The sequence below is a fragment of the Thalassophryne amazonica genome, chromosome 14, assembly GCF_902500255.1.
Source record: "Thalassophryne amazonica chromosome 14, fThaAma1.1, whole genome shotgun sequence".
NCBI classification, from domain to species: Eukaryota; Metazoa; Chordata; class Actinopteri; order Batrachoidiformes; family Batrachoididae; genus Thalassophryne; species Thalassophryne amazonica.
In genome coordinates, this window is record NC_047116.1 from 93985195 (window position 1) to 94013103 (window position 27909).

The 27909-nt window shown below is 42.7% G+C and overlaps 1 protein-coding gene and 1 long non-coding RNA gene across 2 annotated transcripts in view; one reads left to right on the forward strand and one right to left on the reverse strand.

The window, feature by feature from the left end:
• The window catches only part of tns1b (tensin 1b), a 432602-nt gene that overhangs the window by 282601 nt on the left and 122092 nt on the right, over positions 1–27909 (reverse strand). The window contains exon 3 of the mRNA XM_034186320.1: positions 21247–21284. Within this exon, the coding sequence (XP_034042211.1) occupies positions 21247–21284 (38 nt within the window). The remainder of the gene's footprint in view (positions 1–21246; positions 21285–27909) is intronic.
• On the forward strand, positions 5545–26822 carry LOC117524519. The gene is made up of 4 exons (XR_004564787.1): positions 5545–5556; positions 13069–13078; positions 20914–20918; positions 26699–26822. It is a non-coding gene; the product is annotated as an uncharacterized LOC117524519 (long non-coding RNA).

Sequence of the window (27909 nt, forward strand, 5' to 3'; positions counted from 1 at the left end):
ATTTTCCCTTAATGCTTTTCGGCATGTGTGTCTGTAAAACACTAAAACCTTCAAAATGAGTGCATTACTTTAAAACTAAAACATATAGCTGAAATTTCAATAACTTGACTGGAATTAGTTTGTTTAAAATTTTAACCATTTTAAAACTGTCTTGCTGTGCAAGACTCCTGCAATACATCTGCAAGTCTGTATGGTGTGAAAATAAATTATCTTTTTTTTTTTGCCCTCCTCCTCTTCCTTTCTGGCTGGTAGCCAGCTCTCCTCTGCTGTCAGATGATTGAGCTCTACCTCATAGGTGGCTGTCTGCTACAAAACATGTAACAGGCCAGTACTAAAATGTATGATTTCAGGCTTTACAAACATGTTTAACTGTTAAGCTTTATTTACTATGCCCGCAAAAATATGTTAGCGGTCTAAAGGATATTGGAACCAAATTTAGCGGAAGTTAATTGGTCTGCTGATGGTTTTCAAAGTTAGCTGAAAAGCTAATCAGCGAACAAAAAGTTAGCTTTGCTAATTAGCGGTTAGCAAATTAGCGGAACAGAGCCCACCACCGCATGTCTTCACAAACTAGCTTTTATTGGCAATATTGCTTCACACCTCTTTAAAAATTTATTTTAATACACACTCAGACTTTATTTTTCTCCTCAATGTTTCCAAGTTCCTTGCGACATTAATAATCCTTAAATAGCCTGAGGGTGATTCAGGGTTAGAGACGGTTTTCAAAGCAGCCACAAGAGTGACAACATTATCTCCAGAAGTTTAAAGGCTTATCAAACTCCAAAACACATCATTATACTCACATGATGCATGATTTTATGGCTTTAGAAGGTTATCAGGGCAGCAGTGTTTTTCTTTAGCAGCTTAGAGAATATGAAGCAAACAGCAGAATGCGCACTCAGGCCGTGTCCCAATTCAGGGCCTGCATCCTTCTGTGGCTGCAGCCTACAAAGATCTGGCCTTCATAGTCAGCAGAGGCCGAACAAACAGTGTTGAAATGAGACTGTCCAGCAGAGGGAGCATTTTGCTATTGCACCATTAGCATTTCCAGCCCCTACCCTGTTAGCTAACCTAAAATGTAGTACCATATTGTCCGGAGTACAAGTCGTGTGTGTGTGTGTGTTTTTTTTAACCAGTTTTGGAAGTGTTGCGACTTATACACTGGTGCAAATATACCAAAAAAAAAAAAAAAAATCAAATTCATTGTTAATTGTTATAATATTAATGAAAATGAGGGGTGGTGGCCAAATGGTTAATGCACTTGGTTTCAGTGCGGAAGGTTCGAATACCACCCCTACCACATTTCTCCATGTAATGTGGAGTTGCGTCAGGAAGGGCATCCGGCGTAAAATTTGTGCCAATTCAACATGCAGATCCACCTTGGATTTGCTGTGGCGACAAGGGAGCAGCCGAAGGGACTTACTATTATTAACGAAAATGATAATAAAATAATACTGAAATAAGACTTTCCTAGGAGTCAAATGGAAAACAAAATTAACTCTAATAATAATAGAATAAATACCAATAATATAAAGTATGCTACAACAATGCACAAAAATTAAGGATCTGATAAACAGAAAATATTCGGGTTCCACTTACAACCCCAATTCCAATGAAGTTGAGACGTTGTGTAAAATCTAAACAAAAACAGAACACAATCATATGCAAATCCTCCTATCCTATATACAATTAAATACACCATAATGACAAGATATTTAATGTTCAAACTGATAAACGTTGTTTTTGTGCAAATATTTGCTCATTTTGAAATGGATGTCTGCACCACGTTTCAAAAAAGTTGTGACGGGGCAACAAAAGACTGGGAAAGTTGATGAATGCTCAAAGAACACCTAATTGGAAACAGGTGAGTGTCAAGATTGGGTATAAAAGGAGCATCCCCAAAAGTCTCAGTCGTTCACAAGCAAAGATGGGGTGAGGATCACCACTTTGTGAACAACTGCATGAAAAATTAGTCCAACAGTTTAAGAACAATTTTTCTCAACGTTCAATTGCAAGGAATTTGGGGATTCTATCATCTACAGTCCATATATAATCAGAAGATTCAGAGAATCTGGAGAACTTTCTACACGTAAGCGTCAAGGCCAAAAACCAACATTGAATGCCCGTGACCTTCGATCCCTCAGGTGGCACTGCATTAAAAAACCGACATCATTTGTAAAGGATCTTACCACGTGGGCTCAGGAACACTTCAGAAAACCATTGTCAGTTAAAACAGTTCGTCACTACATCTACAAGTGCAAGAAACTCTACCATGCAAAGTGAAAGCCAAACATCAACAACATCCAGAAACGCCGCTGCTTCTTTGGGCCCGAGCTCATTTGAAATAGACAGACGCAAAGTGGAAAAGTGTGCTGTGGTCTGATGAGTCACATTTCAAATTGTTTTTGGAAAACATGGATGTCGTGTCTCCAGACAAAGAGGAAAAAGACCATTCAGATTGTTACCAGCGCAAAGTTGAAAAGCCAGCATCTGTGATGGTATGGGGTGTGTTAGTGCCCATGACATGGACATGTCCAGCATGTACGTCAGGTCCTACAGCAGTTGTTGGAGAACCGGCTGTTTGTGAAGGGCGAGAAGTGTGAGATCCACCGCACTTCTTTGTCCTTCCTGGGGTTCATCATCTCCTCCAACTCCGTTGCCCCTGATCCGGCCAAGGTTGCGGCAGTGAGAGATTGGCCCCAACCAACAAGCCACAGGAAATTGCAGCAGTTCCTCCACTTTGCAAATTTCTACAGGAGGTTCATTAAAGGCTACAGTCAGGTAGTTAGCCCCCTGACTGCCCTGACCTCCACCAAGGTCCCCTTCACCTGGTCGGATCTGTGCGAAGCTGCGTTCCAGGAGTTGAAACGCCGGTTCTCGACTGCACCAGTTCTGGTGCAGCCTGATCCTGATCGTCAGTACATAGTGGAAGTGGACGCCTCTGACTCAGGGATAGGAGCCGTGCTGTCCCAGAGCGTGGAGGCTGATAAGGTTCTCCATCCTTGCGCCTATTTTTCCCGCAGGTTGACCCCAGCTGAACGGAACTATGACGTCGGCAATCGGGAGCTCCTCGCGGTGAAGGAGGCTCTTGAAGAGTGGAGACACCTGTTGGAGGGGGCATCGTTGCCTTTCACGGTTTTCACGGACCATCGGAACCTGGAGTACATCCGGACCGCCAAGCGGCTGAACCCAGGCAAGCCCGCTGGTCTCTGTTCTTCGGGCGCTTTGACTTCCGGATCACGTACCGCCCCGGGACCAAAAACCAAAAATCAGATGCATTGTCCCGGGTGCACGAAGAAGAAGTCAAAGCGGGGCTGTCGAACCCCACCAAGACCATCATCCCCGAGTTCACTGTCGTGGCCTCCCTCACCTGGGACATGGAGAAGACCGTCCGGGAGGCCCTGGCAAGGAGCCCGGACCCGGGGACCGGCCCCAAGAACAGAATGTACGACCCACCAGAGGCAAGAGCTGCCGTATTGGACTTCTGTCACGGGTCCAAGCTGTCCTGTCATCCTGGAGTGCGTAGGACCGTGGCAGTGGTCCAGCACCGCTTCTGGTGGGTGTCACTGGAAACCGACGTCTGGGACTACGTCCAGGCCTGTACCATCTGCGCCAGGGGCAAGGCAGACCATCGGAGGACCTCGGACTCCTCCAACCCCTGCCGGTGCCTCATCGCCCTGGTCTCACATCGGCCTGGACTTCATCACGGGCCTCCCGCCGTCCCAGGGCAACACCGTTATTCTCACGATAGTGGACCGGTTCTCCAAGGCGGCCCACTTCGTGGCCCTCCCGAAGCTCCCGACGGCCCAGGAGACGGCAGACCTCCTGGTCCACCACGTCATGCGGCTGCATGGGATACCATCGGACATTGTATCAGATCGTGGTCCCCAGTTCTCTTGGCAGGTGTGGAAGAGTTTCTGTAAGGAGCTGGGGGCCACCGTGAGTCTCTCGTCCGGGTACCACCCCCAGACAAACGGCCAGGCAGAGCGGGCTAACCAGGAGTTGCAACAGGCCCTTCGCTGCGTCACCTCCGCGCACCCGGGGGCCTGGAGTCACCATCTGACCTGGATCGAGTATGCCATAACAGCCAAGTCTCGTCTGCTACCGGCCTCTCCCCTTTTGAGGCATGTTTGGGGTACCAGCCCCATTGTTCCCGCTGGTGGAGGGAGAGGTCGGTGTGCCCTCGGTCCAGGCCCACCTCAAGAGGTGCCGCCGGGTGTGGCGGACCGCCCGCTCTGCCCTGTTAAAGGCCCGGACGAGGGCCAAGACCCATGCGGACCGCCGGCGTTCCCCGGCCCCCACATACCCGGGCAGGTGTGGCTCTCGACCAAGGACATCCCTCTTTGTGTTGACTCCCTGAAACTGAAAGACAGGTTCATTGGTCCGTTTCGTATCCTCAAGATCATCAACCCGGCCGCAGTGAAGCTCCAACTCCCGGCTTCACTGCGGATTCACCCTGTTTTTCATGTTTCCCGTCTGAAGCCACACCACACCTCACCCCTCTGTGCTCCGGGACCTACGCCGCCTCCTGCCCGGCTCATTGACGGGGAGCCTGCCTGGACAGTCCGCAGGCTCCTGGACGTCCGTCGTAAGGGCCGGGGGTTCCAATATCTGGTGGACTGGGAGGGGTATGGACCTGAAGAACGCTCCTGGGTGAAGAGGAGCTTCATCCTGGACCCGGCCCTCCTGGCCGATTTCTACACGAGACATCCGGACAAGCCTGGTCGGACGCCAGGAGGCGCCCGTTGAGGGGGGGGTCCTGTTATGTGGGCCGCTGAAGAGGAGGTACTGCTGGCCCACCACCACCAGAGGGCGTTGTAATCATGTGCCACCAGATACGACTCCACCATAGACTGGCAAAAAGTCAAGGGCAGAATTTTTTTTTGTACTTTCAAGGAGTGATATTCAGACACGCCCCCTGGTGGACAGTGCACACACACACACACTTCTAGTGCCACAAGGTTGTGCATTAGTGCATCATATTACTGTGAAATGGACTTGAAAGCAAAAATTAAGAATTAGCAACAAGCCAGACACTGGTCAACTTCAGATTATGTTCTTCATGCTTTGCCCAAAACAACTGTAACTCTAAGTGTTATGTGGGCCGCTGAAGAGGAGGTACTGCTGGCCCACCACCACCAGAGGGCGCCCTGCTTGAAGTGCGGGCTCCAAGCACGAGAGGGCGCCAGACCCAGAAGAAGTGACAGCTGTCATTCATCCTCTGCACCAGCTGTCACTCGTTCATCATCATCACCATAAAGGCCGGACTGCAGCTCCACCTCCTCGCCGAGAAATCGACTACTGAAGAGGTAATTTCTCTGCTGACACATACGTTGTATAATAATCTGAACTTCTGTTGCAGCCGTTTTCCTGGTGGTTTTCCTTGTCTGTGGGATTGGCGTTTGGTGTGACAGCGACGGCTTCGCCTCACACTCCAAACCAGATAAGTGGTTAACCAGGAGCTGCACGAGTGTGTGATTGGAGGTGGAGGTGCTCCCTCCTAACTGTGTACAGACTGTGGATTACTGAGTGTGCGGACTCACACTCATTCATCTTGTCTCTGCTTTCTGCCAGCAGTACCAGGGTCGACAGCCGAAGACAGAGGCCACCTGGGGACTCGGGACTTGGCGGCTCCGGTGTTCTTCAGACCGTGGTGGTGGAAGCCGTGTGGGAACGCGGCTTCTCTCTCGTCGGGGGGTCTTCTATCTTCGAGGCCTGCCCACACGTCCACCTGGTGTCAATTGACTTTACAATTTCTGTGTATTTAGTTGTGTATTATCACAACATTAAATTGTTACTTTTTGGCTTATTCATGTCCGTTCATTTGCGCCCCCTGTTGTGGGTCCGTGCTACGACACCTTCCCAACATTAAGTGACTAAATACATCCCATTTGTGTCCTGTGCGGTACTTTGTGCTCAGACTACAACACGGAGTGAACAGCACTCTTTACTGTTGAGCAAAATACAGCACAACTTATTGACTAAACTTTTGCAAACCTGGTGAATGCTGCCACAGTGCTACAAGATCTACCAGGGCACCTCAAAGTTGAAAACCATGATCACATCTGGTTGAGGGCGCAGCTTCTTCTTTCGTTTTCAGGTGGGTTGCCAGGTCTGAACCTTATAAGTCAGTCTGTTAGGAGGCAAGTCTGATTAAGCAGTTTCATCCTGTTTTTGTACTTTTTTGGATTGTAGTGCTGTAGAACACTGCGAGCGATCCGGAAACTTATAAACTTGTTTTAAAAAATTGGTCCAACTATTCACTGTATACAGAGATGTAATTTGTGCAACGCAGGGCTAATATTAAAGCAGATGATAATTGACATCCGGGTAAATATGTAGTAATAAATAATCAGTAAAAAAATAAAATAAATCATGTTGTGCTCTTCAACAGAAGACAGTTTTGGGATTTAACGAGATACATTTTAGCTTTGTGGAAAAGTGCGAGAATAACACTGAATAACATTGCTTGTGTAGCAAGGGTGGTGGACAAGTGGTTACTGCGTTTGGTTTCCATGCAGAAGGTTCCCGCTTCAAACCCCACCCCTGCCACATTTCTCCATACAATGTGGAGTGGTGTTAGGTAGGGCATCGGGCGTACAACCTGCGCCAATTCAACATGCAGGTCCACCTCGGATCTGCTGTGACGACCCAGAATGAAAAACAAGGGAGCAGCCGAGGGGCTTAATAACACTGCTCGTATAATGTGACTTATCTGTATGCAGGTGTACTCCGCTATAACCGTTAATCGGTTAATCGTGAGTCGGTCCAAAAGTTTTGTGCGTGCTCAAAACCTGGAGCGGACATCAGACGGACGGCATTCCCAGTGGCTATTTGATTATCGTTTTGTCCTCATACTTGTTTGTTAGTTTGTCAGTGGGATGCCCAGCACTAGTTAGTTTTAACTGTAAGTTATATGTTTGTCTTCTGTTTGTGTCTGGAAGCACTGCACGCCGTGGTTGTTCCATTAGTCCATCAGGACCCCAAATCCACTGGAGACCAACGGATTAGGTAATTTTTGCCACTGGATGAATGATTTAAATCCATTGCTATTTTCAGGAGTATAAGTCATACCTGTTTCAGTATTATTAGCTCTTTAATTTGTGATTTTTTATGTATTGTTGTGGTGTACTTTTTAGTGTTATCATTTAATATTTTTATTATTCACGTTTTTTGTGCTTTCATTCCTGGAAAGTCTTATATAAATAGTATAATTATTATTAATGAATTCTTGATTATTCTGTACAAGTCACAGATCCTAGTAAAAAAGTTAGTTGCTTTATACACTTACTTCATTAGCTGCTTTATGCAGTTACTTTATTAGAAGCTGCCAACAACTTGCAACTAATAAATAGTATAACTAATAAGGTAACTAGTAATGTGACTTGGTTACTCTTAAGATTGAGTAATCAGCAGAGTAACTAACCAGCAAAGTAACTAATAGTTACTTTTCTGATAACTCAATCTTAAAAATAACCAAGTTAGATTAGGAGTTATTTCATTAGTTACATTCCGCAGCTGCTAATGAAGTAACTGTATAAAATAACTGTAAAAAAATCACTGTATAAAGTAACTAGTAAAGTCATTTTTCAGTTACTTTAGCAACACTGACTATGGTAATCAGTTTACTCAATCCATCACAGTGTGACTACAAATTTATACTTGTTTGTAAATGGTTATATAAAAGTAGTTAACATGAATTTTGCCTTTTATTTTAATAAATCAGGCCCAATTTCATCAATTTGAGTCGGGTCAATTCGGGCGAGTCAGATCAATGCATTTCTATTTGTACGATTGCCTCAGTATAAAAATTATCAGGGTGATTCTCCTTAAAACTTAAGGTCAATTGCTGCCTTAAAAACACAAATAAACGCAACTTCAAGAAAATCTTTTATTCAAGTCAGGAAGGTGCATTATATAAGTTGCCACTCAGTCACAATATCAGTTATCGCAGACGTCTTAGTAAGATTTAGAACACTGACAACTTCACTGATATCACATACAAAAATAAAGTATTTCAACAGCATTTGTAATATTATTGTTTCGACAGTTGTGACAGAGGGCAACACGAATGTAGTTGTTAATGGCATCAAGTCAGAAAATCTCAGTACGGAATTTCTGATTGAGTTTCCAAACAAAATAATAATAATAATCCAACTCAAACACACAGTCAAACTGTTTTGTCCATGTTGGAGCTTGTGATGTCCAAATGTTCAGATTTTATGTCATGAATGTGCCATAAGGTTCACACATTTAAATATCAGTGAACCAGCAGTTGCCTTCTGATGGTAGGACACGTTAATCTTGAAAAATGTTCCAAGTCAAAACAAACTCTGGCATCGTCTCCAGTTCTCATCCTGCTGCTGTAAGCACAAAACCTTTATGCCCGTTTTGACTTCAGAGCCAAATCGATTACAAAAAGCATGTGATCATGACAAAAGCTTTGCTGCTGCTGCACAGCGGCGAGGCGGGCTTCCAATTATTGCCTCTGTGATAAATGGTGCCAGAAGCACTGTGGTATCTCAGGGAAGTGAGTGGAACAGAAGGCAGAGCTAATCACGCTAAACGATCCTGACAGCTACTGCTTCTGCAAAAAGGTGAAAAAGCTCCACGAAACAGAGGCAAGCTTCATAACACAACCACTCTGAGTCATCTTACAAATGCTGGGAGGGGAAACTCTGTCTGTAGACTAAACTACGACACTGGAATGACCACCGAACAGACAAAAGGACAAAATCGTTTTCAAATCTGTTCCTCTCTCAAAAAAAAAAAAAAAAAAAAAAAATCAGTCTACTCCAGTGAAGCGAAAGAGAGCAACGATAACATTCAACCCATTTAAACTAATATATAAACTGTAAATGATGTTAATGGCCCAAACAGAAGGCACTGCTGCTCCTCACCTATCAGAAAAATAATAAGAACCTCCCTGAATTGCAGCAGAGGAAGAGGAAGACAGACATCCTGCTTCAATTTGAAGTCTTTATTACCGCAAGAATGCCATCACTGAAGCACATTAGCAAACACCTCAGAATATACGCAGCCTGGATCACATGGGGGGGCGTGCAACAATTTCACCAGTCATAACCCTCCCCACATCTCCAATACAGCTGATATATCAAAGTGATAATTAGATCATTTATCAGCAATGATTTTGAGGACAGTGATCTTATGTTGGTTGACAGCTGGACTGTTTGGGTTTAGGGGTGGTTCCAGAGTAGCATATATAAGATGCCTGGAAGTAGATTTACGTTTGAGACATTCCACGAGGGTTGTAGGTAGCAGATACAAAATATTTGATATTGCTGGTACAACCAACAGGCCATCCTCAATTTCAGCATCATCCAATATAGTAATGGGTGCTAAGTTTGCAAAGCATATCCCTCTATGACTCTTATGGACACATCTGCAGAAACAGGCCACAGTCTCAACTTGTTGAATTTCCCTCCCTGCCACATAAACTGCACTATCACTATAGTGGATTTTCTGCATTAATTTCCCTGCTAATGGATTCCACACCCACATTTGTTATAAGCCTTGCAGGGTCTCTAATCACCTGCTCCATGGCCTGCTGTAAATTCTTAATGTTACCCTCCCTGTAGAGCTCTATCTATGTTTGCAGACAAGATGGAGATACCTTCTTCAGTAGGGTGAAGGTCGTCCAGCATCAGCAAGCCACGGTGGCCCCAGAACGAAGGCCAGTTATCAATAAAACTAAAGCCTTGCTGTCTACAAAATTGCCCTAGCCACCTATTTAACAAAGTCATTCTGCTAAACACCTCATCATTACCTCGGGAGGGGAGGGGTCAAGAGACTATTAATTGATGCCGACACATCTTTCTGGAAGGTCACAAGTCCTCTCTATGTCTATTTTTGTAACCTCGGAGTGCTTCATCCTGACATCATTGGTGCCAATGTGAATAACTTTGTGACTGTATTTTGTGTCATGTTCCTTTGTCTGTCTACCCTTCTACAGCGTCAGCAACCTAAGATGGGAGGCAATGTCGGGAGCTCTGGCCCCAGGAATACATTTAACATCAGCCGGTGTCTGTAACCTGACTTTGATAGAATCCCTTATCACTAAAGCCCGTCATTTCAGCCTGGAGATAGGAGTGGAAGTCACCTGTTGGCTCAAAGAACTAACAACAGGCATATCCAAGGGAGAAAATTAGTTCACAGTTCGCAGTGGCGAGTGTGATCAGGGTACTGCAACCAGGCACCAAGCCCTACGTGACTTCCTCCGCCTAACCACGGTCCAAAAGCCATCATCCACAGCTGGCAATTCTAGGCTATGGTAATGGTATGCTAGCCGCCCAACACTAACCTTGTCTGGAGTGCCAATAACATCTAACTTCACTGACCTAAGAATCTGTTCTAGTTTACGGACACGGCTCTCTAAAAGAGCCACCCTGTCCTGCCAGCATTGCGCGGATTAAGGTAAAGTGTAAAACAGTGTACTTTGTGCACCAGAAAATCCAAGAGTATAGCCAAGATAGCATGAGCTAACCGCTAACAAAAATGCTAACCACTCCTACGATTCACACAGGAGTAAAACAATGATCTACGGTTCACAGCAGTTACGCTGAAAAACAGAATTATTAGACAGGTAGTGACATTAAAAAAAGAAAATTTAAAAAAATGCAGCTGGCCTAGCTAACGCAAGCTAATTGCTAGAGAAACGCTAACCACTCCTACGATTCGCAACAGGAGACATTAATTTAAATAAGATTTACAATAGATGTACTTAAAAACTAAAAGAAGTGTTAACAGAAATAGAGGAAACAAATACAACCTTGCAGTGAATTAGAAGCACACAGTCCGTCGGGAAGCAAGTTGCCAGATCTGTGGTGATATCAATTCAAAGAAAACTCCACATTCTCTCATCGTGATAATAATGAAAAAAAATAAAGCACAAGAACTTTTCCAACATCACCTGTACTGTATCTATTATAGTTTGCTGAATATGTAGCAGTATGGAAACGTCGCAGACTGACTCACTGACTCTGTTACGCCTACCTTGGTTCAAGATAGCACCTTTGAAATTAAAAAGTCCTTCATCCCCTCCTATTGGGATCGTGCACTGAGAGAACTCTGACTACACTGCAGATGTCAAATCACTGGCCTGGTCTGTAATTTCTTGATTGTCTTTTCTTGTACCGTTTTGTTTAAGACAACATGGACACATGATTTAATCCACGGCTCAAACCATGACCTCTTTAAAAAAAAAAAAAAAGCCTACCTCCTTCAGATGCAGATGATTTTTGCAGTGTCAGTGGATGAAGCGGTGGGTGATTCGGCTGCCACAGCCATAAATTCAAGCTCTGCTCAGCAGGTGGGTACATGCATTAATGTTACAAGGCCGACAAACCAAACAGAGTTGCCACGGTGACCTCACCAGCACATGGACATAATGGTAATCATCTCATCCACGCTGTGCTTCCGACGCCTTTTCTTCTGCCAATGTCACACTATGGACAACGCCCTCCTTGTCAGACCTTGTTGGCCCACAACTGTTGGGTATGATGAACTTGTACAATCAAGAAAAATAGCAAACACATGCATGCCTGAAGTAAAAGGTAGGACCCTCACAAAGGATGTGTCCGTGGAATATTTCATGACTCGTGAATGTAACCCAAACACTAATGTAACCTGATAGTTGCTACGACATCGCTGACAGCCTTCATTACCTTCAGGCCACATGGGTTTACATTGTTGCTACCTTTGTTGGTCATGAAATGTACTAAGATAATGTCCTTGGTGAGGCCGCGCTGTATAATTTGCCAACATTTCTACAGTCTTGTCCAGATCAAAGATTATGACTTCATGTAGTATGTGCAGGAAATGTGTTGCAGTGCCTGTATTTGTTGGTATCTGCAACCAATATCCAAGTAACACTGATGCAGAAAACAGTTAAAATAGAATGCAATAAACAATAAAAATACCATCAATCAATTCAATCAATTTTATTTATATAGCGCCAAATCACAACAAACATTGCCCCCAGGCGCTTTATATTGTAAGGCAAAGCCATACAATACTTACGTAAAAACCCCACACGGTCAAAACGACCCCCTGTGAGCAGCACTTGGCGACAGTGGGAAGGAAAACTCCCTTTTAAACAGGGACATCAACAACAGACTCTCGCCAAACAGTCCCGACAATCACTGCAGCTAAAAGAAGACAACAGTTCAACACAACGAAGTCCACGTCAGATCAGAATAGAGGGAGAACAGATGAGGGCACAGCGGTTCCACAGAAATGAATGAAAATAAAACGCTTTCTGACCTGCCGACTTCTTCTTTAAGAGCCTGTCATACTACCATGGATTGAGGAAAAGTATGAGTGACTTATATGGAAATTGTTAATATCTGCTTGTGTCTGTTTTTGTTCTGCAAAGTCCAATTTTCATTTGTTAAATGCGTTTCTTGTCAGCTGATGCTCGGTGAGTCCATCAGAAAGGTTTGTGTGGCGCTCTAAACTATGAGCGACGTCAGAGGGAAAGCTTTCCTGGCGGTTGAAGTTTGCTTACTATTTTGCCCTGTACTTGTTTGTTACTTCTATGATATTCATGTGTCCATATCCTGTGGTTGTCTGATGTTTCAGACTGGGCTCTGACTGACCAAAGCTCCAGCACAGGGTGTAAAATTCAGCACCAGCAGAGAGAGGAAGTTTCCTGATGCAGCCAAGGTCAGAGAAAGAAAGAAGGTTGTTGGTTGTCCTCACCAATAGCAAGCCACACTGAACACAGCCACAGTCGAGAGGATGCTGTCAATACTTAAATGTAATGAGGAAGTATGTCATGATTCACGAGCTACCCAGGATGTTGAGCCACATTTCTGTTCAGAGCTCTTAAATCCAGCTTCTCTCAACATGCATATATGAAGTGGTGGGCACAGCCAACCAAAAAGTAAGCTTCAATGACCGCTAAACCACTAACTAAAAAGTTAACTTTTAAAAGGCTAAACCGATTAACCACAAAAAAATTAGCAGAAGTCACGGCTAACTGCTAACTTTTAGTACTGACTCTGTATACTGTTGGCTATAAGCCAGTTTTGAGGTTAAGCACCGCAGAGACTTCTGAGTAAAATCAAAAGCAATCACAAACCCCAAATGAACAACAAGCCCGAGCTCCTGTCCTGTATGCACCTGCGCAGTGCGGCACAAAAAAGATGTCATTTACTTTCCACATACAACACAGACAGTGGGCAGGAGACATGAAACACAAGTACTTTTCACTCATGGTTTCACACTTATAATACTACTAATACTACTATTCCGGACAGTTTATCGACATTAACGGTTACTCTGTCATTTTTGCAAAGTGAAAATATTGCACATATCTTTTAAAGAAATGCACTAATTCTGAAAGTTTGAGCAAAAATGAGTCTCCTTCACTGGTTGGTTGGTTACTGTAATGTACATGTTGCTTTTTACAATAAATGTGTATTTGTAAATATTTTTTCTTTGTAAAAATAAAGGCATTTACAAAACTGAAAATTCTGTTTGTGAAGTGTATTCACAACAAATGCTGACAAACGATGGTCGCTATTCACACTCCCATCCAGTAGATGGCAATATTGATGCGTTTTGAAGGGGGGGGGGGGGTGACTGAAAGAGACATTTGAATTTCCCATAATGTCTTCAGCATGTGTGTCTGTTAAAGCTTAAATCTTCAGAATTTAGCGCATTACTTTTAAAGATATGTGCGATATTTTCACGTTTGTAAAAATGACAATTACCATTAAAACCGAATTAGTTGTTTATAAGTAAAACCATAAGTGAAAAGTGCTTTGCATTTCATGTCTCCTGCCCACTGTCTGTGGCATTGTATGTGGAAAGTAAATAATACTTTTTGTGGCCGGCTCGCTTCTTTCTGCTGGGGAGGACTGAGCTGACAGCGGTCTGACTATTGCAAAACACACAACAGGTAGGGACTAACATGTACGATTTTGACTGTTAAGTTTTACTCACTATGCCAGCAAAAAAATGTTAGCGGACTGAAAGTCAGCGGAACTAAATTTAACGGAAGCTATGTGGTCCCCGGATGGTTTTCAAAATCATCTGAAAAGCTAATCCACTAATAAAAAAGTGAGCTTCGCTAATTAGCGGTTAGTGGAACTGTGCCCACCGCTGCATATATGTATTGAAACCAGGAAAATTGTTCTGCTGAATGCAGCTCTTTATGTTGTGATTGAAATTGGCATCATCCATCCATCAGAGCCGCCAATTCCACCAGAGACAGACGGGTTAAGTCACAAATGATTTCAATCAGTTATGAATCAGCAGTGCTTGATCATGACAATGCACAGCTCCGATTGATCATTAAAAATTAAACATACATAGTTCAATGAACCATAGTTTGTTGAACTATGTATGTTTCCACTGTACAACCCAGGAAATATATCATGAGAATATTCATTTATTCATTCACTTTCTGCCACTTTTCCCGGTGCGAGTTGCAGTGGCAGCAGACTAAGCAGCTCATCCTACACTTCCCTATCCTCAGCCAAGTCCTGTAACTCAACCTGGTGGATCCTGAGGTGTTCTCAAGCCAGCTGGTAAATATAATCCCTGCAGCATGTCCTGGGTCTTCCCTGGAGAGGAAGACCTCCATAGGGAGATGACCGTGGGGCGTCCTGATGCCTGAAACACCTTAAGTGGCTCCTTTTGATGTGAACCAGTTGATTTGTGAACTTTGGGTACTGACTGAAAGAATAAAGTCGAGGATACAAGTGGCAAGTGATGAGAATGTGTTGAACTAAATGGAGCTGTGAGGTTTTACAGTGTTCAAATTCACTGTAGTCAGAGTACAGAGGAAGAGAAGATCTATGCAACCACATGCCCCAACACTGTCCGTGTCATGAAGGAAAACCTCCACACAACCCACCAAAGATGCAGTGCAACCGAGAAAGCACCTCCTTCAATCTCGGACTGATGTTCAACCAGCACGACAGCAAGCAGCAGAGGGACAGGAAATACAGATTTACAGGTTCAATTTCAACCGTAACACTTATCAAGATAAATGACCTGCAATCTGAAAAAGACAACAAGAACAAAACGCCAAACAAGGAAAAAACAAAATGACAGTCAGCACTCGTCTTTTCTTCCTCTTCTTCTTCTATGAAAACAAGACTGATGAGCTGGAAACATGAAAAAAAGGCTTCATCAGTCTTAAGAGGAGAATGAAAAACAAGTGGAGGGAGAACATTCCTCCAGCTGTCCTTCTCAGACCTCATCTCCTCATTAACGGTGCAACACCAATAGTTTCCTTTTCCAAAAACACGTGACACACTGAGAACGCTGTGAATAACATCTGCTTACTGCTACTGGTCTCACTAACACACACCACACACACACACACACACACACGTGTGGGAAACCTGCAAGAGGAGTCACTCTGGAATGACTCCGATCTCGTTGGCGGCCATGTCACGCGGTTGCCCGCTCTCTGTTAGCGTGCAGCGGTGAAATGTGACTGACAAGACTTTTTTGTCATGGAGCTGTGAGCAAACACAGTGTGTGGCATGCTGCAGATTTTAACACCTCTGCCCATTTGTTTGCAGCTCCAGGTTAAATTTAGGCCGTGCATCTGTCTTATCTGCACAAAGACAGATTTATAACTGAGAAGGAGCCCAGCGCCAGTTATTATCTCGGGCTCAGATTCTTAACGTGGAAGATCACACACGGCTTTGACAGGCCACAGAAAATAAAACATTCAGAAGGCCGTACGCATGGTCGTGCATGTGTGATTGAGTGCAGATAATCATCAAGCCTGACCCCGTCACATTCTTTCTCTGTGTCTGCGTTTGTTGGCAAATTGCATCCTGCCAAAAATGCGATATGCACAGCTGAGATGTTTAGAGAAGGAAACGCTGCTGTGAAACGCTTTTGCCCACACTGATATCGGGAGACCGTTTTGGACAAAACATGTTTCACAGAACCACACAAAACTTTGACCTCTGACTTCCTGAAATAATAAAAAAAAACAAACTTATCAGCCAACATGCAGCATGTCCGTTTGTTCCTCACACATAATGAAGCAACATTTAAAAAAAATGCACAGGCTTGATACAAAAACAAAGAAAAGGCGCGACTGCATGCAGGAGTCGTGCTGAATCCTCTGGTTGTCCCAAACATGCTTCCACCAATGAAAACATGCTTCCACGGACATGATGTCATATCTCAGAAACCTGTGATGTCACAGCCTTTATTTTGGCATCAAATTATTTGCAGGATACGGGGACCTATAGGCTCTAATTCAGCACGCTGCAGGAAAATGAAGCATTTAATGATTATGGCAAAAAACATTCAGACACTATTGAGACCTCAGGAACCCCTTGAGGCTGGAGAGCACATCTGGGGCCCTATCTTGACAGTCTCAGGCACATCGATATATTAAAAGCCAAGTGGTCTCTGTGTATGTGTGCGCATGTGTCTATAACTTCGATTACAGAACTTCAATTGCCATTCGGTATGTTTATGTATTTTGGCTCAAGGAAGAACACTTCTTTGAGCCAAAATGGAACACTGATAGGTCTAACATTTCTGGAAAAGCTATGGATATTAGCTAACATTGCTAACTACATTCTGGACTCACGCCATTTCAGCAGGGGACAGTAAATCATCTTTATATTAAGAGCGTGCATGCGTGATTTTATTTAGTAAGTTCAACATAAGTACATAATATAATTGTAAATATGTTAAAAATACATGGATGACAAGAAAGTGAAAACACTTATTTCCATTGTGGACCATTAAAAATCAAATGAGAAAATAGAAATAATAATAATAATAATAATAATAATATTAATTATTATTATTATTATTATTATTATTATTATAGTGTGTATATGATAATAAAAACCTAAATAATTTATGGATATGGATACATTAAGACAGTAAATTAACATTAAAAAATTAGGTAATTAACCCTTTTATGCCCAGATTTTTTTTATAAGTGGAAAAAGTTGCATTAGTACCTTTGAGATTTTTTATTGTGAGTGGACAATGACAGTGATACACTTCAGTAACAACTGTTGCCAGTGGGGCAAAACAAAAAAAAACTAAAGCAAACACACACAAATATATGCTGCAGCACAGGCTACAGTTTAATTTCAGAATGCGTTTGTCACAAATTGACACAATGGCACCAAAACACAGAAACACTCAACACTACCTAGTTGGAGGCCTGAGTAAGCGTATTTATTTACTTTACACTTTCATTAGTTATATTTTTGCATTTTATTCAGTATTTGTAGTGAACTGAAGAGAAGACGTTAGTTAAAGTCCCTTTGGCAGAGTGTTGTTAAAGTGTTTCTTTGCTTTTTCATTCATTCATTTGTACAGTAGTGTTCAGAATAATAGTAGTGCTTTGTGACTAAAAAGATTAATCCAGGTTTTGAGTATATTTCTTATTGTTACATGGGAAACAAGGTACCAGTAGATTCAGTAGATTCTCACAAATCCAACAAGACCAAGCATTCATGATATGCACACTCTTAAGGCTATGAAATTGAGCTATTAGTTAAAAAGTAGAAAAGGGGGTGTTTACAATAATAGTAGCATCTGCTGTTGATGCTACAAACTCAAAACTGTTATGTTCAAACTGCTTTTTTATCAATCCTGTGAATCACTAAACTAGTATTTAGTTGTATAACCACAGTTTTTCATGATTTCTTCACATCTGCGAGGCATTAATTTTGTTGGTTTAGAACAAAGATTTTGCTGGTTTACTAGTGTGCTTGGGGTCATTGTCTTGTTGAAACACCCATTTCAAGGGCATGTCCTCTTCAGCATAAGGCAATATGACCTCTTCAAGTATTCTGACATGTCCAAACTGATCCATGATACCTGGTATGTGATATATAGGCCCAACACCATAGTAGGAGAAACATGCCCATATCATGATGCTTGCACCACCATGCTTCACTGTCTTCACTGTGAACTGTGGCTTGAATTCAGAGTTTGTGGGTCGTCTCACAAACTGTCTGCGGCCCTTGGACCCAAAAAGAACAATTTTACTTTCATCAGTCCACAAAATATTCCTCCATTTCTCTTTAGGCCAGTTGATGTGTTCTTTGGCAAATTGTAACCTCTTCTGCACATGTCTTTTATTTAACAGAGGGACTTTGCGGGGGATTCTTGCAAATAAATTAGCTTCACACAGGCGTCTTCTAACTGTCACAGCACTTACAGGTAACTCCAGACTGTCTTTGATCATCCTGGAGCTGATCAATGGGTGAGCCTTTGCCATTGTTGTTATTCTTCTATCCATTTTGATGGTTGTTTTCCATTTTGTTCCACGCGTCTCTGTTTTTTTTTGTCCATTTTAAAGCATTGGAGATCATTGTAGATGAACAGCCTATATTTTTTGCACCTGCGTATAAGTTTTCCCCTCTCCAATCAACTTTTTAATCAAACTACGCTGTTCTTCTGAACAATGTCTTGAATGTCCCATTTTCCTCAGGCTTTCCAAGAGAAAAGCATGTTCAACAGGTGCTGGCTTCATCCTTAAATAGGGGACACCTGATTCACACCTGTTTGTTCCACAAAATTGACGAACTCACTGACTGAATGACACACTACTATTATTGTGAACACCCCCTTTTCTACTTTTTTTACTAATAGCCCAATTTCATAGCCTTAAGAGTGTGCATATCATGAATGCTTGGTCTTGTTGGATTTGTGAGAATCTACTGAATCTACTGGTACCTTGTTTCCCATGTAACAATAAGAAATATACCCAAAACCTGGATTAATCTTTTTAGTCACATAGCACTACTATTATTCTGAACACTACTGTAGATCTTCTCCGGATGGCAGCAGACCAAGCAGCTCCTCCCACATTTCCCAATCCCTGGCCAGAAGGTGAGGCTCTCAATGTACGCTCCAATCCTCACCTATGGTCATGAACTTTGGGCAACGACTGAAAGAACAAGGTCACTGATACAAGTGGCAGAAAATAAGATTCCTCCAGCGGGTATCCGAGAGGGACTCTGAGTAGAGCCGCTGCTTCTTCGTATCCAAAGGAGCCAGACGAGGTGCTTCGGGCATTCGGTGAGGATGCTTGCTGGTCTTCTCCCTAGTGAGGTCTTCCAGGCACGTCCAGCTGGGAGGAGACCCCGGGGAAGCCTGGGACACACTGCAGGGATTATATTTTCCAGCTGGCTTGGGAACCCTTTGGTATCCCCTGGGAAGAGTTACAAGACTTGGCCAAGGACAGTGAAGTATTTCTTTGTTTGTGTGTCTGAATTTGCAGCACAAAAATTAACACAATATCAAATTAAACTGTAACATGTGGTCATGTTTGTATTCTCTGTGTTTGCAAGGTCTTTTCAATTTGCAAGATGTTTTCTGATGCAAAAACATGTTGAATTGATGCAGTTTTTATTTATTTGTAAATGTTTTCTGCACGTTCTGGTGTTGTCTTAATTTGGAAGTGTTTGGCCCCTCTCAGCCACCGTACAATGTAAAAAGAGAAGAAAAATACTTTCCAGCATTCAAACACTTAATGCAATGATTCATTGTGAATATTTTGGACCAACTTTAAAAGCAAACATGCCAAAGTTTCTGTCATGTTTATCCAACTGTAAGTTAAAATCAGATGATTGTTGCAGGTTTAGACTTAGTTTATGCTTTTAGTTTGAAAATGTCCCGTGTGCCTCCAGCGGACGGCTGGCGAGCGCCTCCGCCTCGTTTTCAGTGTAACTCGCCTGCACTCCCGGCATTTCCTGAGCACTGAGCGAAGGCGGGGAGCGGGTGAAGCTGGCAGCTTGCATCCATTTAATAGTTGCCAGATGAAGGGTGTGTATGTATAGGTATACATGTCTGTGTGTGTTCACGGGTAAATGCTCCCGTAAACCCCTCGCAGCAGCTGTACCTTTAAAACTAACTCCACCGCCTCACTTCAGCTTCAGTTTTCATTCTATGTACCATTAGAATTTACTAATAACAGAAAACAAATTACAGAGGTCATTTATTATTGGCTGCAGGATGATCCCAAAGATTTCATCCTATCTAAACATATTCTGGTACTAAGAGTTCTTGTTTAGAGATTCTTAAGATTTTCCCCCTTTTTTATCAGGAGACATATTCACCAACTTTTGAACTCGTATGTATAAACGCAAACAAACACTAAAGTACAGTTGACTTCACCAAAACATGTATCTTCAGGATAAGCGCATCCTGACACCCAGAGGACAACAACCTCCAGTGCTGAAAAATGAAGCCAACTTGGAAGCGTTAAAACTTACAGTTCCTTGAATGGCCACTCCCCATAGAATCCCATGTTAAAATGTCCAATTTCACAAGAAAAATCTGGTATCAGTTTTGCAGCCTGGTTCAAAAAAAAGTTTTCATCTTGACAGCTAGTTTCTCCATTCATGACAGCTGTACAGGGTCCCCCCCACACACACACACCTACATGCAAACATACATACAACTCATCATTTTAAGCTACTTTAAGCCATAAGGTTATGAATAACAAGGGGTGTGGTCCCTCTGAGTAGCAACTAGCATGTGCTAAGTCCATGCAGCTATTCCAAGCAGCTTCTGCTAAAGGGTAGTGACAAATTATGGACTCCGCCGTGTTTGTCCTTTGTGATCATTATGTTACAAATGTCTGAAATAATATGGTTTGCTGTGTGGTTAATAGTATTTACAGGCTCCATAGAAAATCAAAGCTCCAGGATTTCCGTTGAGTGAAATCTTAGCATTTAATTTGTATGTTAGCATTGTTAGCACTAGGTATCAATAGCTTGGTACCATTAGCTACATTGATAGTACCACAGTTATTGAGGCTATATGCCAGTTAGTTTTTAAATACTGACACCCAGGCCCCCAGTTATAAGAACCATCACCCAGTCCACAAAAACATGGTTAATCACTCACTCAAACCCAGGTTACTTAGGCTATTAGCCTTAGTTGAATTGGTAACTTTAAGACGGGCAGGCATTTTTGGGCTCCATTTGTCCCACCCTGGTTACACAGGTCTGGTCCACTTCTTTATGTCTGGGGGTTAGGCAAAATCAGTCACTGCCAACATGGTGATATCAAAACCAACCCACGTGGGCTTCAAACCAGCTCTTCAGAAAACCACGGATCCATCAAATCTACAGTCTACTGCTAAACCCTAAACATCAACTGGAAGAATGCGTGAAGAAAAACAAACAAATATCTTGGTACATTTGGCCCCCGATTCCCCCCCAGCTCCTTTAAAACGTAATTTGTGTTAAATTTAAAAACTCTTACCTTGACTTCACATTTCTTGTGGCAGGCTATCCGGCACACTAGAGGAAAAAGTCAGAAGAATTGAATCAATCAGATTACAGTCCATAGAAATCTGTTACATCAATCTGTTAAATCAAATTCATATTAACTCATTAAAAAAACAGGTTCATCTCACAAATCTCATGATGTGCGTCTGTAATCAGCACGTTAATATTGAATAATGCCAACTTTGTCACTGAAGGACACCGACTCACTGTCAAAGGCTTCATTCATTATTCTGACAAAGTGCTAAATGAATAAATTCTGAATCTTTGGTTTAATTATCTTGAATATTCTGACTAGAATGACAGTAAATTCAACAATGTACCACGGTAGCGGTACACTGGACCTTCAGAGGGGGCAGCACCTGCACCGCACATCTGACATGAATGTTAATTCTTTGTTCTTCAGTGATATCTGGTTCTATGTGTTGTGTTTAACTAACACACAACCCGTCAGGTACGGTTAATCCACACAAGCGCTCAACTGTCTCGAGGTCAAAGATCATTCAACCAATATAAAACTGATGTGTGATTAAGTGGATCCTTAAGAACCGTTTGAAATGGCCCCGATGTCCCCAATACACCGTATTGTCCCAAATATACAACCTTTTTTTTTTTTTGAAATATAACTGACAAATATTTATGGCCAAGACATTTTTGCACATTTTACATCTCATAAACATCCACAACAGAAGGTGGCAGTACATGAATAGAGGGTTTTCATGTGATGTATCAGTCACTTCATTTTGTGTCCCACGGCCATTCTGGATTACGACGCGGTGCCACTACCAGAAATCCACTGCTCCCAGAATTTTCTTTTATTTGGCAATAAAATTATATAAGAATACATAAAAATATCGTTGAGGATAACACAAGAACACTTCCAATACGGATGCTTATTTACATTGTGGTCCTCGAGCACCGAGCTGCTGATCCACAAGATGTCCTTCCAGCGCCTGGTGAGAGAAATCGCTCAGGACTTCAAGACGACCTCCGCTTTCAGAGCTCCGCTGTGATGCTCTGCAGGTCGGCGAGGCTGACCTGGTCGGCGGCTTCCTAGTTCACAATATCGCAGTGTGACACTGTCGGCCAGTTCGTTACATCACCACTAAATTCACTATCTGGTACAAGATACGGATCCACTGAACCAACTGCTACACATCGATCATAATAAATAGCTTTATCTCGAGGATTTAAAGCATCGTAATAACCGGACATTCTCTCCATTTTTCTATCATGCGCCAGCCTCCTTGGAATCCAGAATGGAGACGGCACCTGTCCTGCAGCAAATTGGTCACGTGATTGAAAACCCTCTATACCCATGAAATGCGTGGGCCGTTCTGGGTCTGGTGCTTTTTACGCTGCAGGCACTCGTTTGTAATCACAACTACCCATAAAAATGCAACAACAGGTGAATATCACACTTTCATGTCATTAGTTCCTCTCATGGCGCTTCTCTGCATTTTAACAATCACAATCACTTAACACAACTTCAACAAGATTTCTACAAGAAACACTGTAACATTCTTAATGAACATAATAAATCCCATCATTTCATATAACTGACGGTTCTCCCAGGAGTCTGTTCCCACATCATTCTTGTTATTCTATCTTCACTGCTCAAACTGCTTCAGCAGGGACTTCGTTCGAATGAAGAAAGCAGCAGAATCACACCACGCTGTCTGCTTTTTACTTCTGCCTCTGCTTACCTCTCAGACCAGACTCTGTAATATGGGCTGGTGGTTTGTGGACATTATGGAATAAGTCTGAAACAGCTGAAAGATATTTTTTTTAATTGTATTAATAATTAATTAATATTTATTAATTTCATAGCTGCTTTCCTCATGCCTTCACAAGAAAATCTGTGTGGTATGTGTAGAAAATCCCCCTGTAGAGAATAGACATTATGATCTGACTAAGGTCTATTAATATGGACTGTTCATCTGTTTATTGCACTGCTGCTTTTTGCAATCAACCTCGCCTGCTACGTGTCCACATGAACGGTCTGTTTCAGCTTTGGGCAGCCCGTCAATGTGCGTTCTCTCCAGCCCGTCGCAAAAGCGATATATGTTTTTATGTACGTGGGCTGTCAATAAAGTAACGGTCCTTTTTATTTTTTTCAAAAACTATATGGATTTCATTCATATATTTTTACGTCAGACATGCTTGAACCCTCGTGCGCATGCGTGAGTTTTTCCACACCTGTCGGTGACGTCATTCGCCTGTGAGCACGCCTTGTGGGAGGAGTCGTCCAGCCCCTCGTCGGAATTCCTTTGTCTGAGAAGTTGCTGAGAGACTGGCGCTTTGTTTGATCAAAATTTTTTTCTAAACCTGTGAGACACATCGAAGTGGACACGGTTCTAAAAATTAAGCTGGTTTTCAGTGAAAATTTTAACGGCTGATGAGAGATTTTGAGGTGATTCTGTCGCTTTAAGGACTTCCCACGGTGCAAGACGTCGTGCAGCGCTCTCAGCCGCTGTCGTCAGCCTGTTCAAGCTGAAAACCTCCACATTTCAGGTTCTATTGATCCAGGACGTCGTGAGAGAACAGAGAAGTTTCAGAAGAAGTCGGTTTCAGCATTTTATCCGGATATTCCACTGTTAAAGGAGATTTTTTAATGAAAGATGTGCGGACGGGTCCGCGCGTCGGGACGCAGCCACCGCGACGCTCCGCCACAAGAAAAACACCTCTGTTGGAAGCCTTAAGGACAAGTTGGAACATGTCCTGCCTATTAAACAATTTCTCATATACTCACTCCACTGAAAGCCATCAAAAGCCGCCTGGATTTTACAAATGGTTATCAACACGGAGGTGTTTTTCCTGTGCCGCCGCACCGCGTCGGCTGCGTCCCGACGCGCGGACCCGTCCGCACGTCTTTCATTAAAAAAATCTCCTTTAACAGTGGAATATCCGGATAAAATGCTGAAACCGACTTCTTCTGAAACTTCTCTGTTCTCTCACGACGTCCTGGATCAATAGAGCCTGAAATGTGGAGGTTTTCAGCTTGAACAGGCTGACGACGGCGCCTGAGAGCGCTGAGCGACGTCTCGCACTGTGGGAAGTCCTTAAAGCGACAGTATCACCTCACAATCTCTCATCAGCCGTTAAAATTTTCACTGAAAACCAGCTTAATTTTTCGAACCGTGTCCACTTCGATGTGTCTCACAGGTTTAGAAAAAATTTTGATCAAACAAAGCGCCAGTCTCTCAGCAACTTCTCAGACAAAGGAATTCCGACGAGGGGCTGGACGACTCCTCCCACAAGGAGTGCTCACAGGCGAATGACGTCACCGACAGGCGTGGAAAAACTCACGCATGCGCACGAGGGTTCAAGCATGTCTGACGTAAAAACATATGAATGAAATCCATATAGTTTTTGAAAAAAATAAAAAGGACCGTTACTTTATTGACAGCCCTCGTATTTCCATGTGAGGACAACAAGCACACACACGCACGTGTCCGTCAAAACACGGTATGTGTTCTGCAGCTGTGACGTCCGGGATCAGAGTTGTCAACAGCTCCTGCACAGACCAAGGTGTCACTCTGATCAGATGAGAGGTGCACTTAGTCAGATTTCACCACCAGCTCGAAAGTGATTGTCTGCTGACTGTTTTCGTGCTAATGGTATGAATGACCGCACATTTTCTAAGTGGCAAGCGAGCAGTGTTAGATGTTCGTGTGTGTCATCTGGAATTTGGCCGACACCTGCCACGAGAGGGTTCGATGGGCTCTCACAGCATGCATGCTGTCTTTCAGCCGCTGTTGTGCGCAAACAGTTGTAGCAATAGGTGTACGAGGCGTTGGAGGCAGCTATGATTTTACACGTATTGCATACAATTCCTGCTTCATGCGCAATTCAACCACATTCATACTATGTGCATTTTAGTGTCATCAAATATCAAAATCAATATCTGCTTTAAAAATCCTGTATCGGTCTAGCCCTAGTACAAACTGATCACTGGTCTCCTGACCAGAGCTTGTACTATCTTTGCAGGTCTCCTGAATTCAGCTCTGTACATATAATTATTATTATTATTATTAATTCTCGGGAATCGGTGTGGATTTGTTTGTGTGAAATTCTAATTTCAGACAACAGTTTCTCAACTATGCTCCACCGTTTTGTATCAAAGGCCAAATATGTTATTCATTTGATTTGAAGAAAAAAAAAAAATCATCTGAAAGGTTCAAATAAATGCATTCCAAGTGCTGTTATTACTCCTTTGTAGGCTAAAAAAAAAAAATTATTGACTCAATCTATAAAAGTTAGTAATGCTTTATCGCTGAATTTCTGCAAATTTGGCAGTGTTTTTTACACCCCAGGGCCATCCCTCTCTAGACTCCCACCGAGTCCATAAATATGAGTCTGTGAGAGTTAGCGAGCACCTGGACCAGCGGATCATAAATTATCAGAACCCTCAAAGTGCAGCGAATCAGAACACAGCTCTGTGTGCCGGAGCTGTCCAAATAAAGAAGTTTGCTTTTGCTGGCACATGCTGCACCTTATGTAATGAGTTTTTCTTCCTGTCAGAAGCTGCATTCTTAAAAAAAAAAATCCAGAGTAGGAAGGTTACAATCCACATTATTGTTTGATTTCATGACTGTGTTATTGCTGTGTTCTAACATTGGTAAAAATATTTAAACTGTGAGTTCTACTTTTAATCATACAGAATATTTCTGATATCTGTTCTAACTATACGTCCATCTATGGCCCATTCACACTGTGGCTTGAAGTGGCTGACGTAGCAGATTCTCAAAAAAACTCTGTGAAACACCAGAGAAGGTTCCCTCCAGGCATCCAAACGTCCTGCGTTTAATGTACATCGACGTAGTTCAGCAGAAGGCGATGTTTGGTAACGGCCTGTTGACTTATTATTGGACATAGTTCAACTTTCGCCGCCGGACGGCAGGTTTATTGGTTGTGCACTCTGTGGAGCAGCAGCACAACTTGGCACAGCTTATGCATTACGGGAAAATTCATACTGCCAGTTGTATTCACACTGCCATCTACTGGATGGCAGTGTTCATTGCCACACATTCGCTAAAAGTGTTGGATCACTTAAACAGAATTTTCAGTTTTCAAATAGACCCATTTACAGCCTACGTCATCAAGAAGCTGCACGCGCATTGAGGCAACGGAAGTACCGCCTCGGATTGTTTACGCGGCATTGTCAAACTCAGACAAGGAAGGAGAATGCAAAAATAACGCCTAACATTCACCAACAAAGTGTCAGGCTGTTGTGTCTACGGTTGTATGAACCGAAACACGCAGGAGGGACTGAAGTTTTTTCGCATACCGAGGGGTTCTCGGCCATTCCAGAGCCACCGCAGGCGGCTGTGGCTTCAAGCCATCAAGCGGGAGGATTGGACCGAGGGCACCATAAAGAATGCGCATGTCTGTGGTGCCCATTTTATATCAGGTAAGTGTGGTTTAAGACACAGAACTCTTCATCGATGTCATAGTATCTCACCTCCTGTACATGTCCGCAAATTACGTAGTCATACGCATCAAGAGATTTGTATGCTTGCAGCTTATCTCTTGTGTACACGCTAGGTTTCTCAACCAAATACATATCAGGCCACTGAATATCAGGCCACTTGCTAATGTCAAGGTCCCATTCAATAACTGTGTAGGGATCTGGGAGCCGCTTGTCATTCGTTAAAGTGAACTTTTTAAAGTAAGCTTCGCGATCTTTCACTGATAATGCACCGGCATAGCTTGACAAGCCTCTGCTTGCCGCCATGCTTCCGTTGCCAGGATGCGTGCGCAGCCGTCAATGTTTGTAAACAGTAAATGGGTCTATTGCCTTTTTTTCCAAAATGAAAAAAGTGACATATTTACAAATACGGATTTATTTGTAAAAACCAACACACATGTTACAGTAAATTATGTGGTGTTGTTTTTTTGTTTTTTTTACATATACAGACCAACCACTGATGACAGAAAACTAATTTTCCCTTAATGCTTTTCGGCATGTGTGTCTGTAAAACACTAAAACCTTCAAAATGAGTGCATTACTTTAAAACTAAAACATATAGCTGAAATTTCAATAACTTGACTGGAATTAGTTTGTTTAAAATTTTAACCATTTTAAAACTGTCTTGCTGTGCAAGACTCCTGCAATACATCTGCAAGTCTGTATGGTGTGAAAATAAATTATCTTTTTTTTTTTGCCCTCCTCCTCTTCCTTTCTGGCTGGTAGCCAGCTCTCCTCTGCTGTCAGATGATTGAGCTCTACCTCATAGGTGGCTGTCTGCTACAAAACATGTAACAGGCCAGTACTAAAATGTATGATTTCAGGCTTTACAAACATGTTTAACTGTTAAGCTTTATTTACTATGCCCGCAAAAATATGTTAGCGGTCTAAAGGATATTGGAACCAAATTTAGCGGAAGTTAATTGGTCTGCTGATGGTTTTCAAAGTTAGCTGAAAAGCTAATCAGCGAACAAAAAGTTAGCTTTGCTAATTAGCGGTTAGCAAATTAGCGGAACAGAGCCCACCACCGCATGTCTTCACAAACTAGCTTTTATTGGCAATATTGCTTCACACCTCTTTAAAAATTTATTTTAATACACACTCAGACTTTATTTTTCTCCTCAATGTTTCCAAGTTCCTTGCGACATTAATAATCCTTAAATAGCCTGA